The sequence below is a fragment of the Triturus cristatus genome, chromosome 4_2 (assembly GCF_964204655.1).
Source record: "Triturus cristatus chromosome 4_2, aTriCri1.1, whole genome shotgun sequence".
Taxonomy (NCBI): Eukaryota; Metazoa; Chordata; class Amphibia; order Caudata; family Salamandridae; genus Triturus; species Triturus cristatus.
This window is the reverse complement of record NC_140586.1, coordinates 430,834,872-430,849,739: the sequence shown is the minus strand read 5'-3', so window position 1 is coordinate 430,849,739 and position 14,868 is coordinate 430,834,872. Positions and strand designations below refer to the sequence as shown.

The 14,868-nt window shown below is 46.9% G+C and overlaps 1 protein-coding gene across 6 annotated transcripts in view; it reads left to right on the top strand.

Annotated features, from left to right (window-relative positions):
- The first annotated feature begins 4,252 nt into the window (after positions 1 to 4,252).
- Positions 4,253 to 14,868, top strand: part of COL11A1 (collagen type XI alpha 1 chain) — a 407,114-nt gene continuing 396,498 nt past the window's right edge. For 2 of the 6 annotated variants that reach the window (XM_085601919.1, XM_085601916.1), the window contains exon 1: positions 4,278 to 4,707. In XM_085601919.1, coding sequence (XP_085458045.1) covers positions 4,590 to 4,707 — 118 coding nt within the window. In that variant the 5' untranslated portion in view covers positions 4,278 to 4,589. Of the gene's footprint in view, positions 4,708 to 14,868 lie in introns of all 6 variants that reach the window. The other 4 variants (XM_085601920.1, XM_085601918.1, XM_085601921.1 and 1 more) reach the window with 3 other exon arrangements.

Here is a 14,868-nt window from a genome sequence, read left to right as displayed (position 1 = left end):
GACCCCTATTCGACAATAAAGCTGTCAGCACCCTTACACAATCTCACCCCGCACAGACAGAACAAGCGCGAGCGCCTAGCGCTAAAAGTACAACAACAAAAAATGACGAGGAGAGGAGGAGGCAGCAGGGGGAGGGGAGAGAGGAGGGGGCCTGCACCTGTTTCCCTTGCGGGAGCGAGCAGGAACCATCTTGCAAAGCTTGCTCCAGCAAGGGAATCACCAAACGTGCACACGTTGCCTTTGAAAGCAATGTAATGTGTGCATGTTTTGGGGAAAAAAGTGGATCGATTACAAGGTGTCCCCCCTATGCAGCCTATGCGTGCCGCGTAGGCGAGACCTAAAAAACGTAGCACTGGAGAATTAAGCAGTGGAAGCACTCGAGTAATGAGGTCATGCTCCAAGATAGGGCCAAATAAAAGAAGAAGAAGGAAAACCCATAGAAGCTGGCAAATAAAAAGAAAGCAAATGCAAATGGCAATAAAGCCGGCTGTTAGACAGTCTTATGGTGGTCTTTCCTCAACTTTCTGTCTGCCTCCCTTCATTTTTTTTACCTCATTTTGATGGCTTTAGAACTCTGCACATGTTATCACTGCTAACCAGTGCTAACATGCTTATGCTCTCTCCCTTACACATGGTAATATTAGTTCATTGTCAATTGGAATATTTAATTTACTTATAAGTCCCTAGAAAAGGGCACTAAATGTGCCCAGGGCCTGTAAATGAAATGCTACTAGCTTGTAGCAGTGATTGTGACACCCACGTAAGTAGCCCCTTAACCATGTCTCAGGCTTGGCACTGCATGGCCTGTGGGTGCAGTTTCACCTTGCCATGCTGACCTGGCAAGGAATCCCTCTTACCAGGCCTAAACCTTTCCTTTTTATACCTATACGTCACCCCTAAGGTAGGCCCTGTATAACCCACATGGCAAGGTGCATTGTATTAAAAAGGCAGGAAATGTACGTTTAACCTTGACATGTCTTGGTAGTGAAAATCTCCCCCTTTAGTCTTCCATTTCTGCAGGGCCTATCTCTCCGATAGGATATCATTGTGATTACCTTATTACATCTTTTAAGTGTAACTCCCAATTGTGAAGAGATAGACTTTTCATGTTTAATGTCACTGAACTCACAATTTAAATTCACAACTCATGGTGAAGTTGGATTTTAAATTCCAGTTTAGGAAATACCACTTTTAGACATTTGGCATTTACTTACTTTAGCTATTGGGTGCCTTCTGCCTGTCTCTGGAATACATGCCTGGGTGGGTGACAGCTGGATTCCTGCTTTACCTCTAGACAGCCACACACAAAAGGATAGGTATGCCTGAGTAGTCATCTGCATGGAGATGGGCCATCCTGAAGCAGGATGGGAGGGGGGAACGGACACTTGCACCTGAAAGGGCTAGGTCTTGTCCCCACACAAAAGATAGATTACCCCCTGTAGTTTGCCTGGAGCTAGGGTAAAAAGGAGGGCCTCTGTGCACTTCAAAGGCACCACTGGGTATAAGTACTGGACCCCTGGTACTACAAAATCAGAACACTTATGGACCAGTGGCTACTCTGCCAGGAAGAAGTACTCCTTTGCTGCTGAAAGGACTGCCACGCTGCTGGAATGCTGATTTGAGGGACTCTGCCTTGCTGTGTTTTTGCCTTGCTGAGCTGCCTAGCTGCCTGCTGTTCCCCTGCCGGGGTGAGAAGGACTGGACCTGCATCACTTGAACCCAGAGTGACTCCAAGGGCTTGCTGGCTTGCCTCCTGTTGCCTAAGTCTCAGGGACACAAAAGACTTAGGACCTTCCTGTTCCACCCCTTGGGCTCATCTGCTTCTGAGCCTGTCCTGCCAAGTGGTGCCACACTAATCCTAGACCCTTGCAATTGGGTCTAGGGGTCTGCTCCAGTGGAAACGACATAACCTCTACTGGAAGAGCAGAATCAATGCCTCGCCACTGTTGTGGGAACCAGCCCGGTTCATCACACTCGGAACAGCAGCTTCACATCTGGAACCGACACATCGCTGCCACTGCATAGAGAAGATCAACGCATCACCTCTAGCGCGTGTAGAAACCTGGTGCATTGCCTTTGGAACTGACGCATCGCTCACTGACCCGACGCATCGATGCAGTAGCATGGAGAACTCTGATGCAACACCTCTACCGCATAGGGCTCATCAGCACATTTTTGTGCTGAGACAAGGATGGTGGTACTTTTGCTCAGTGGGCCCTGCTTGGGTCCTGTAGCCGGCTTGCCCTCTAGACTTTGTACCGGGCCAGCTTGGCCAATTAACAAATTGAGCACTATTTGCTTTTAGGTGCAATTTTTGCATTTCATCTTTAAAAATTCACCTCTCAACTTCTGCTGGATGGACTTTTGTCATTTTGGTCTATGTTTTATTTGTAAAATCATAATCTATTTTTCTAACCTGGTATGGAGTCTTTTTGTAGTGTTTTCACTGTGTTGTTTCACTAAGTGTTGAAAAAATACTTTACACATTGCCTCCTAAATTATGTCTTACTGCTCTGTGCCAAGCTACCAGAGGGTGAGCACAGGATCATTTAGAGCATGTTGTGACTTACCCTGACTAGGATTGTAATCCCTTCTTGGACATGGTGCATACCTCTGCCAACTAGAGACCCAATTTCTAACACCAGCCAATGGTAAGCAATGGGCAGGCTCTAATTCTACTATAAGAGGACAAGAGGTATTTCACAAACAGACAGATTGCGGTGTCTAGCAGGTGACACCTAAAAATGATCGCAAAACTGTTTTCACCAAATATTCCCATGGCGTTCATCAAAAATGTAACCTGTACTAAAACAAAGCCGATACTGTGCACAAATGGTGTTTCACGGGGTGTTTTGCCTTTGATTCTCCCACAAGACATGGAGTGAGGGCCTATGTCTCTGTTTTGCCTCTCACAGACATTATTGTGTCAACAAAAAGACTGAACGTTGGATGTATCCCCCACTTTCCGAAAGACAAGAACATTTTGCCTTTAATAAATATCACAAGAGCTCTTTCAATTCTGTTGTGGGTGGGAGATTTAGGCAAGCTGGACAGTTTCAAAAGGTATCCTTTGCAGGATCCATGAATACATAATGGAGATATGAATGGGGGCTAGCTGGCTGACAGGAATATGGAAGAGCCCTTGTGGGTTTCGTGTGAGTCAGATCAGGTTCTCCTGAAGAGTCCCTTTCTCTTCGGAGCCCTGCTTAACCCCTCCCTTGCTGGCCATAAGTGTAACAAAGGCCCATCTGTGTACACAGGAGACGGACGTGCAGTGACCACATTTCCAATCTCATAATCCGGTCATGCTAATATACCACGACAAGGAATTTGCTGCAAGCCATAACACGGTTTGCAGTGACTCCTTTACAGTGCGTGCAAGGACACTGGGGGCATTAGTGCGTCAGGGGGATACGGCAAGCCAAAGGTGCAGCAGAGGCTGTGACGCACATACATTATACTTCAAATTCAGTGCCTGCAACAACCACATACATGAAAACCTGCAGCACCACGTGCTTTCTTATTTACTGTTGGTTCGCTCATAACACAGGCGTGTGAAAGTATTCACGGGATTAATTATATTAATGGGACTGGTCCTTAAAGTCGCTGCGCTTTCGCAATCTAGGAGAAGCCACCATGCACGCGGTGCGGCAAACTTTCTAAAAGTCATCACCGTCGTCCTCGATGGTTCATTTATTTGTTTTGACAGGACAACTCCAGATCTGGTACCTGTGTGTAAAATCCCACTGCGCCCAGTCGCTACAGACTCCTGCTAGCGCTTCTGCACGAGACCTGCACCTACATATAAAAAAGAGAAAATTATGATTAGATATTAGTAGAGAAAAATTCACACTGTAAATGAGTATCATCCCTCTCCCAGTCACAGAGGGTAAGATGAAATGTCTACATGACAATAACGACCAAGGATGCACACTATTACACAAGTCACTGTCCGTGGAGCCAGGAGCTGACATCTGGAAGAAGAGCCATTTGTCTCCGCCTCACACTCTCCTGCCATTCCTTTCATTCCCCGAGTGCTGTGCGGTGCTGTCTGGGGACTGCTTTTGGGGAGGGGGCGGGGGCTGGGCTCGCTACTCGAGGTAGGGGGCTCGGCTGCAGTCCTGGGGAGGGTCTTGCCATGGCAGGGGAGTGTCTTTGCGGGGCTGGCGGGCGCTGCCCTTGCAGTCGGTGAGGGTCCTGCCTGGGCTAGAAGTCTCCTCCGGGGGAGGGGCCAGGTTGTCACTCTTCTCTAGGGCGGGGGGCTTCTGTTCGCCATGGGCCGGCCCTCTGACGGTGGGGCTCTAAGGAGGACCAAAGACACTTTTGCCTTTTGATTAAATCCGGCAACACTCCTTCAGTCTGGAGCCAGGGCACCAGGGAGGACGCATCGCGCCAGGGCCTGCAGCGGCTGGGCACCACCGACACGAGAGAGCAGCAGATCCAGACTCGAGCTCCCCGCTCCCGCCCACCCCTCCACCCTGTCAGCGCAACTTTCCTCCTCACCTATGGCAGTCTAGACCTGGAACTTGGATTGTTGACGGGCACGAGCCGGTGCTGCGCGCTTCCCTTCACAGTTGTGGGCTTTCACCATGGAGATGCAGCGGTGGTCCACAAGGTGGAAAACGAAAAGGTGGCCCTGGGACTCGGCTCTCACTGCACTGCTCATCACCCTTCCCTTGTTGCTGCAGGCTGCAGAGGTCAGAGGAGGTAAGAGAGTGGGACGCACGCAGCAGACTCATCTGGTGCATGGGCTAGCGAAAGCCCAAAGAGGCTGAGAGCAAACACGGTGCAGATGCTGACAGTGTCAGACATCCGACTGAAGTCTGGGCTTCACCAGCCTTTCAAAGAGTAGCTACTACTGCGTAAGTGCCCGTATCCGGCCAGCCGCCCACTCTCGGCACTGTGCTCTGTGTCGCTAGGCGCTAGGGAGCCTGGGAGTCCTCTCGGTCCACAAATCCTGCAGAGAAAGGAGGTAGCTTTTAGGATAACTGTGCGACTGTACTTGCCTTATCTCCAATCTGCTGCTGTGCTGCCTACTCAATCATGCGCAGTTCCCCTCTATGCAAGGGTAAACCAATGGGCATAGCTATCAATAGTGCAACAGGTGCAGTGGCACCGCAACCCTAAGCTATGAGGGGCTGACTGAACCTTAAATATATCTGTCTTCTGATCCCAAACGAGGCTAAAGAGTCCATTCTCCTTCCTTGCACAGGGTCCCAAGGCACTCTTGCTACGCTACTGGACATCCCAAAAAAGACCGCCGGGCAAACCTGTGGAATGGTCTTTAATTTGTAATATACGGAGATTCTATCGGAAGTAATGTATGAGTGCGTCTCACAGAGCAGGTGGCCTCTTAAGAGCAATAAGTAGAAGCACACTATACTGGCAGAGCGGAAGGGGACGTGCCGCGGACCCGCAGCCCGGCTGAGTTGGCTCAGAGCTGCACGCGCAGGTGGCGGCGGCATTTTCTAACAGCGCCTTAGAGCTGGGGGATGAATCGGATGATTGTGGAAGCAGTGAGGGACACGGAAGGCTGGTACGTGGCAGTCTAGGTAACTTGATGCAACCAGCAGAGCACAGCACCAGATGATTTGTCCAGAGAGAAAAAAAAAGCTGAACTCTTTTTTTCCTCTCTCTCTCTCCAGAGCACTGCCCTCTGGGACCAGTGGTCCGTTAGGTGTCTGTGGACACGGTTACCAGGATGGCATTCCTAGGAGTTTGACGATCGCCCTCATAGGCGGATTCCTGCCCTGCAGGGGAGTGGGCTGTCACATTCAGACGTGTCTGTGGGAAGGGAGGGGGCAGGGGAGTAACTACCTCAGCAGTCTCAGCCCAGGGCTAAATCCGTCCACTCAGCTTGCCCAAGAGGACCGAGCGCTGAAGAGACGGCTAGCTCCGGAACAAGGAGCAGCGAACTCCCTGGCCATCCCCGTCCCGGCACGTGCACCGGCGTTAGAGCCGGCACTGTACGGATCACAATCGGGTGCAACCTATCTGACCCCCCCCCCCCGCCCCCCAGCCGTGGAGAGTGTAGATTCAGATCACGTGGTAACGGGTTGGCACACGTAATGTGCTCTCCGACACCACTTTAAAACATAGTGCTTGCGGCTTCACAGCATGTGCTGCTGTGTGAGTACACCACAGTCAGGGCCACTGGAATTATGCGGCAGAGGAGGGCTAAATTATAGGGCAAGAAAGGGCAATGTATGCGTCATAATGCGGCACATTTTGTGATAGTAGTATTTCATTATTTTGTCAATTTTACACCTGGTAACAGTGTTTGGGGAAAGAGTTCACCTTAAATAGTACCAATTTAACACCCAAGTGCAACAATTTACAACTGAAAGATGACCAGTCAACCTTTGAAAAAAAAAACCTCGGGGCGCAGGAACTCGAATTGCCATATTTTTGTAACTTGTGATCCCTTTGAGCAGGGCCACATTTTTTGGGGTTAAAATTTGCTCATTAAGTGGCAGGTGTTGGATGATGTGCAAATGCGCCAACCATAATTATGCGGAAATTGCCACGGTCGCAGAATCGCATGATTCCTCTGGCCCTGACTTTAGTGTGAGCACTACCACTTTAAGGCGAAGTATTTACAGCTTTAGAGAATGCACTTCTTTAAGCCCCGCACAGCGCGTGCCCATGACAGGTCTCCTGAAAAGAGAGAGCAGAGAAGTGCGGCTCCCTGATAGTGTGTTGCATGTATTGGCTGTGGTGTGAGGCAAGCATGGTGATTTGGGCCATGCTGGCACGGTAGTCACAGGCTGCCGCCTCTGCGAGGGTGGAGAGTTAGATTTGGTCATGGGTTCTCTGTGGTGGAGGCACTCGAGGATTAGGCATTTCCCGATAATGCCAGCTTTCTAAGCAGCAGCATCAATGCCCTCACACAGAAGACGAGCCTGTGCCCAGTACCGGACGTTCCCTAAATACCCTGTCCGGTTGCAACGTTAGGTTTGAAAACGCAGACACCACCAAGAGGTGGGAGGTACACCTGGTCACGGTGCTGCCTGGGACTTATTTTGTCCAATCCGTGATTTAATTACTCGCTGCTTGCCGCAAGTTCGAAGGGGGCGGGGGGCCGTCTCAGGCTTTTATCATTCCCAGGTTAATTAAGTTGTTCCCTGGGCTGGGTTATAGTAACACTCAGTCTTTGCAGTGCTATACAATGGCAGTATAGAGGTTGCAAGCACTATCCAACACAGGCTATAGAGTTTTCAATTTGTACTTTTAGTACGTTTTGTTAATTTTCACATATTTCAGACAGCCAGGCGTGAACACAGTTTTAACAACCAAGAGGTGGAAGGGGTGGGGTCGGCTTCTTGGTGGCTGCAAATACCACTTCTCATTCTTCAATTGGACAATTTCCTTATAAAACATATCGCCTTTCTCCTCAGACAGGAGGCTCACGGTGATCAGTTCACACAGCCTGGGCTAGCTACTCATTTAAACGCCCTTTGCGCGCAGCCCCTGTCATTAAGGCGCCTTGAAAGGGTAGGATAAAAGGCTGAGCGCCGAGGGGGCACCATAAAGACGCTGAAAATTGTGGGTGCGAATGGCTCGTGACGTACTCCACAAACTTGAAGAAAACTAAAAGTTGATGTGGGGAAAAAGTGAGTCCCCCTATCAGCGGGAGGCAGGAGTAAGGCGTGTATCTCCGGATCTTGTATAGGAGGCACGGTGGCTTCTAGGCGCTGAAAGGGAGCCTAAGCGCACCCCACTGCAGCTGGCAATGACAGAGTCCGTTGATGAATGAGAGACAAACTTGGCTTCAATCGTTGCCCTCAGGTCATTGAATTGGTGCTGCCCCCTAACAACAGACCACTGTTCATTGTTTGCACACCAGCCTGTCCACCGTATGAGCCCCCACCCACCTCACCACATACCAAATGTACCCTGAGGGGATGGGAAAGAATGTCTCATGGTGCCCCGAGGCCCCTCGGGTTCCCCACCCGGTGGGAGAGGCGGCATTTCAATATATCTGGACCGGCGGGCTGTGGACCAGCGACACTGCTGTACAATTTACCTTTTTACTAACACAAAAAATAGCCCGTACACTTTTCTAGTTTCTATTTTTTGAGCGCAAATAATACTTTAATAACCCACAGGGTCAATAGTACAACATATGTATATTTTGTGACTTACAATCGGTTCCTCGTAGAAGGTGCGTTTTATATAAAATCACGCTCAATAATGCTATGGAAATAAGGAAATAAAGGTAATCAAATTCGTGCAAGTACTGTAGAAACGAAGGAAGGGGGTCATCTGTGTGTGTGTTGGTGGGAGATGTGCCTCAAAAGCTTCCTTGTCTTAAATACTCCCCCCCCCCCCCTTCACTCCGCCCCTTCCCGCCTTATTAATGATGCTGTAATGTCCGATACGATTATTGGGCAACACTGGCTTCTGCTGTTTACGTTAATCTAAATAGTTCTTTTAGAGGCCAGACGGTGTTACGTCATCATTCAAACCTACCATAATCTGATGATATTTCATCTTTACTGTAACGCGAGTGTTCCTCTTCCTGTTAAAAGAAGCAAGGCTTTTGTTAAAATAGAGAGCTCAGAAGAATCCCTCGTGATTCACCGGGAGGCCCGCGCGCCCGGAGAGCTGCCGGTGGTCCCTGCTGAGGGGGTTGTCTGAGTCCCAAGGAGCAGCAGGTGAAAGGGTTCTGTCTGCAAAGCACATTCTCTGCGGGCTGCAGAGACAGTAGCGCGAACAGGGCGTCTTATTTAAGAGATTACTGCCGCCCTTTGTAGCAGGGCCGTGCTAAAGACAGGCCGTGGTATACATCTGACACTGAACTATGACTGGTATGCGGCAGAGAGCATCTACATTTCATTCTGAGAGGAGACGCGAAGAGCCACACAAAGGCTGCAGGCAGAGGGCCGGTCCGCCCTGCCGCAGAACAAACACTGCTGCTGCTAGAGTGAAGGCAGCGTAGGCAGGAGAAGAGGCCGCCAGGCAGTCAGGCACACAGGGATGACAGGGAGCTAGAACGGGAATCAGACAGGCAAAGCTCAGGGGAGACAGGCATTAAGCAGGCACACTATCAAGGGAAGAAGAAGGCAGTTCGACAGGCTCTGAGGGAAGAAAGCCCGAAAGCAGGCAGGAAAAGCAACAAGAAGCGAGAACGCAGGGCTAGAGGATATTGGAGATGTCCAAGTAGAGAGGCAGGTGTCCTGCTATACACCTACACATGTAGATCACCAGGCAGACAATTCCAGGCACGCAAAGCACTTTGGTCTCAATGAAGAGTAAAGTTACTAGTGCGGAATCTCCGCACTGAGAACTGCAGCGCAGAGATAAATAACCCCCCCCCCACCACTATCCCCTCCGGCTGGACTCCGCACTCGTAACTTTACGACACGTAAGCCCCTTCATGTATGGGGCCCAAAGTAAACAGGAACATAACACACATTGTGGCTCGCACTGATGAAACCTCCTTTCGCCAGGCTTACTATTCCATCTACTTACTCAACCATGACTGGCTACTGAATGGCTTCCAAGTCTTGGTTATGTGTACTGATGCTAGCCAGCACCTACTGCTGTCAGCTACTGTGCACTGCGAGCCCCAGATGTGGAGCAGCGTTACACTTGGCAAAGAGCTATTTGTTTCACTGACTTATGGCCAGAATACTTCAACAGGCTTTTGGAGCAACAGAGCCAAGCCCTGATACCGAACAATGATGTCAGGGATGGGATGTGTGGAGTGATAGCGACCCCCGCCTGCGCTCTGCCCAGAGAGCTGCAGGCAGCTTCTGCGTGGAGTACTGGTAAAACCAAAGTGGGGTTGACCCACCAGTGACCACAGACGTGGTGTACTACACACTTCACCGTGGTTTGTGAATTAGGGGGTCTGCTGTCCAGTTTGGTAAAAACAAAACTAAGCAATGCATGTTGTGATGACTGCAGTGGTCTGTGGTCAATCGGCTGGTGAAATAGACAGCCACCCTCACTTGCTTTAGCAGTTTTAGTTGTTTTTGTTGAACTTCTCCTGTATTTATCAACAAACTCCAGCAATTGATCATAGGGCCTTCTTATGAATTTGGTGATAATACCCTAAGGTTGACATAGATTAGACAAGGAATTTATTTACAATAGCTACCCTGGAGTTCACATACGTTGAAAGCCCTGCCTTTGGGCAGCACAGTGGTGCCAATCAAACTGTCTTCTAGTAAATATTAAAATACATCTTTGCGTTTGTTCTGAGGCTTTGTCACATAAGCACATGTAATACATTCGATTTATAGATTTCACGGTGATCTGCGTACAAAGAACCACATGCATTATCGTTAATTTCATGTCACATAACATCACATCATCCACTGCAAGTACAACAACACGTAACTTTTCTGTACACAAACTCATAGATAATATATATTTCTATTCACACTCTTAGATTTTCCATCCCTTTACCTGTATATTTCTTACTGATTTTTTATTAAAAAAAAGTGATCTATTTTTAGTTTTAATTGCTGAGCTATTATGGATTTAAAACCTGGGCCACTGGAAAGATTTTGACTCATTGCACATTCCAGACAGTCTGAGACCACCCACCCCTCCTCCCGGAAGGAACCGGGTAGGAGTCACAAAAGAGCTTTACAGATGTTACACGATAGTCTAGAGACGAATGTATGGAAAGTGTGGTGCAGACATATGTTCATGATTTTCCTGAATTTGTCTCCCCGCTGGCGATTGTTCCTCTATGAGACTACTGGTTTTGAGTTTGATGTCAAAGTGTATGCCTTTCCCTGCGATGTTGTACAGTTTGTATTTGGCAATCTATGCCACCTTCATGATTGGTTAGGTTTTTGTTCCACAACTCGTTTAATAATCCTTTCGCCAATAACTAGCACATTCTCTAAATCCTGTAAGGGAGACAGAGTATGGCAAAATAATACACGTAGATTCCAAAGGAGAGCAAGCCAAATTGAGAGACAGTAACATCATACACTAACATGCATCATCCCATGTGTGGATGCTTCAATGTGTATCTGTGTTGTTCTCACTCATACCATTGACTATAGTTATGGCTAATTGGAACTCTCCTATAACATTATGTTGTTTGTTTACTAATGGCCTAGTCAACCATGACCGAATCATTACCCAAAGATGAGATCACGTTGGGATTGGCCAATAGGATTTTGAATATTTTCTCACAAATCTGAACTGTGTTTGCATTAATCTCTATCCCCTCCTCAACACTACTTTTCATCACACTTCTTTGACAGACACAAATGTCCTCGAGGAGGTGCTGAGTTACAAACAGTGAAAACGAATGAAGTTTTGAGAAAGACAGGGCCCTCTAGTGGCCTTGCATCCATTATTTCTACTGCATCATCACAAGGAATCTGAAAAATGGTCTGAAAGCATAGCTGGTGATCCTCTTGTGAATTTAATTCAGAATTGTATGGGTGGTGTGTGATAATGAAGTGTTATAGCATTCAATTCCATAACTAAAATCAATGGCTATTTTATAATATTATGGTTGCCTGAGGGGATGAAATTGAATTGTACAATGGAGCACGTTGTAGCAGAAAAGGGAGACTAACAACAATATGATGGAACATAGAGGTTCTTCACTGAAATTTCATGAAGAAGAAGCCCACAGTTGACCTTAATCAAATGAGCAACTTCCGATCCATCTCCCTTATCCCCTATCCAGCCAAAGTGGTTGAGAAGGCCATCAACAAGCAACTTACAATCCACCTCTTACTTCACTATATTCTAGGAAATACTCAATTAGGATTTAGAAAGAATCACAGCGTGAAAACAGCACTCATTGCGGTCACTGGTGGCATTTGAATCAACCTGATCCGAGGTGAAACAGTGGCCCTCATCTTGCTCGACCTCTCCATGGCCTTTGACACTGTGTTCCATAACATCCTCATCAGAAGACACCATGAGATTGCATACAAGGATCTGCTCTCAAAGGGATCTGTTTCTTCCTTATGGGAAGAACCCATAGGGTCAGGCTGTCACCCTTCATATCAGAGACAGAGAGACTGATATGCGGTGTCTCACACGGATCGTCCCTTTGTCCCACCCTTTTCAACATATCCATAACACCGTTTGCAAACATCATCCAATCACAAGACACCACCGTCATCTTCTATGCCAGTGACAACCATCGCACCCTCTCCCTGACGGACAAGACAACCACCATCAGGCCCAACTTCACCAACTGCATGACCATGGTACCAGACTTAATGCAAACCAACTGCCTGCAGATCTAATCCGACAAGACAGAAGTACTGGTCTTTGGCTATAAGACCTCCCCATGGGACTCCACCTGGTGTCTGTCAGAGCTAGGGCCAACACCCACACCCACAGACCATGCAAGAAATCTAGAGATCATTCTAGATGGCAAGCTGAACAAGACAGCTCAAGTCAATGCGGTGTGCACCTTCCACTTTCAGATCCTACGCATGGTACAAAAGATCTTCAAATGGTTGCCTCAGAACAGCAGACAAACCATCATGCAAGCACTTGCCACCAGCAGACTGGTAACTGTCTTGACGCCGGAATCTCCAAACAGACCTACACAGACTCCAGACCATCCAGAAAACCGCTGCAAGACTCACACTTGACCTCCCAGGCAGCACCCACATCTCACTGCACCACAAGAAGCCTTACTGGCTCCCAATTCAGGAGCACAGTCAACTCAAACTTCTAACTCACATATAAAAAATCCTACACAACACAAGACCAGACTAGCTGAACACCAGCATACACTTTCACTAACCCACCGTAGCCCTCTGCTCTGCTTTAATCTCATTCACACACATTCCCTGCATGAAAGCAAAACTGGAGGCCGTTCATTCTCCTACAACACACCCAAGACATGAAACGATCTCCATGAAACAATCAAAGCCCCGTTATCATTTCTTGAATTCCACAAGAGGCTGAAGACCTGGCTCTTCGCACAAGAACCTTGGGGACCTCACACCTACACATCTGTCCAAGTGCCTGGATACCCTCTTGGGTGTTTAGTGCACTATGAAAATCAATATAACATAACATGATATGGTGTTGAGCACACATATGAATTTCTCAGTTCTGAGAAAACATTGCCATGTCATTGGCAAGATTATCAGGCAGTTTGCCCACAACTGCGCCACAATAATGACTGATTAACAGAGTGTGCCTGCAGGATATGCACAGTTATTCCCTCTGGGTCTAACCTTTCACATGCTACAACATGTTGTCCTTAAAAATGATTAAAGCCATCAATGCAGTGCAAAATATCGTCTGGATCTATCAAATTGTGGGTCAGCACAAAAAGCAATTATACCTCAAAAACATTATCTTAATCAAAGTTTCTCAATATTTTTGATAAACATGTTTATAGATGCATAAAATATGGGGAAGGAAGCACAATTCTCTCACTGCTACTACCTGGAAATGCTGTATCAAGTCACATCATACTCACGCAATGTTACTAATGTTGTGGTGTTGATAACTATGCTTGCACGTGGAATTTTGACATCTTTTAGAAGGTGCTGCCTTTTAGGACGTCTAAAATATCTCCAAAGGTTATATGATGGTTCATTAATGAACTTGAGTATGTCACTTAATATCCATCCATAGTCCTCAATATGTCATAGTTGTGATGATAACGTTCACCAAAACAAAATTGGTCCGGCTAGTGTAATCCATCTCAGTGTATTTGATTACATTAATTTTACATAAAAGCACTTTTGTGAAATGTCCCCTTTTAGTTATGGGAAAGACATGATGAGTGAAAGATTATTCAGCGTGGGTCTTTTGACAGCTAGAGTCAGGATTACCAAACATAAATGCCCGTGTGGAAAATCTTCAACAGATAATTATGTTACAAGTGTGAGTTTGGAAGGAACACAGCCTCAGAGACCAAAAAATCAATATAATGGCAAAGAGAACTTACTAAAGACCTGATGAGACTTGGGTTGCTGTGTTTTATGTTATCATATGGGACCTGAAAAAACGGTACACCATAGTTTAAAAAGGAAGAAGAATCTCTACACTGGAACTACTCTTATCACAGAAGAGAGATTTAGAACATTCAATAAACGTGTCCTCATAGAGAAAAGTGCAAGGAGGTGTATACCAGAAAATTCAAATAAAGAATCACTAAGAGATACAACATATGAAACAAGCAAAACGAACATCACTAAGATGTGCAATGCTCTATCGGGATCATGGGAATTTATCCCAACAAAGAAAAAAGTGGAACAAGGCATGTCATGGCAAACAAAATAGCAGAATGAAAAAACACAAACATGAGACAGTTGTGAACCACATTGCTTTAAATAATGTATGTGATAGATACAATTCAATATATAGTTCAAAATTCCTGACCTCTTACGTGACAAAAGGGGATGCAAAATACTAGAGCACAGAAAATTTGTGGGAAGTGAAGATTGTAAGCCTTGTAAAAATTGCTCTCGGTCTTGCATTCATAACCTCACCGATTAGTTGATATTTGGAAGTTGGTACATTGAATTGAAGACTAGCATCCACTGCACCCTTCAAACCTCCCCTCCCATATCCCTGTAGAGTTCAGAGGCAGGAGGTCATGCCTGCTCCATTATTAGCACCTATGCTGAGTAAGAAGGCAACAATCAAAGCTGTCTCCTGACCCACTGACTCCTTCACTTAGAACCGAGTTAGAACTAGATAAAAGGAGGAAGGCATCTTCTCTACTTCTGTACTATTCCTGTTACTTTGGTTATCATGTGCCGACGCTATGCAGCAGATTTTATAATCCACCAACTATATAGAGAAGTACAGATGATAAATGTCATCTAGGCATCTTTCCTCTGATGCTACCATCAACAATGTCCAGAGTGGAGAGACCATAGTTTGGCACACAGCCCCTTCATTGCA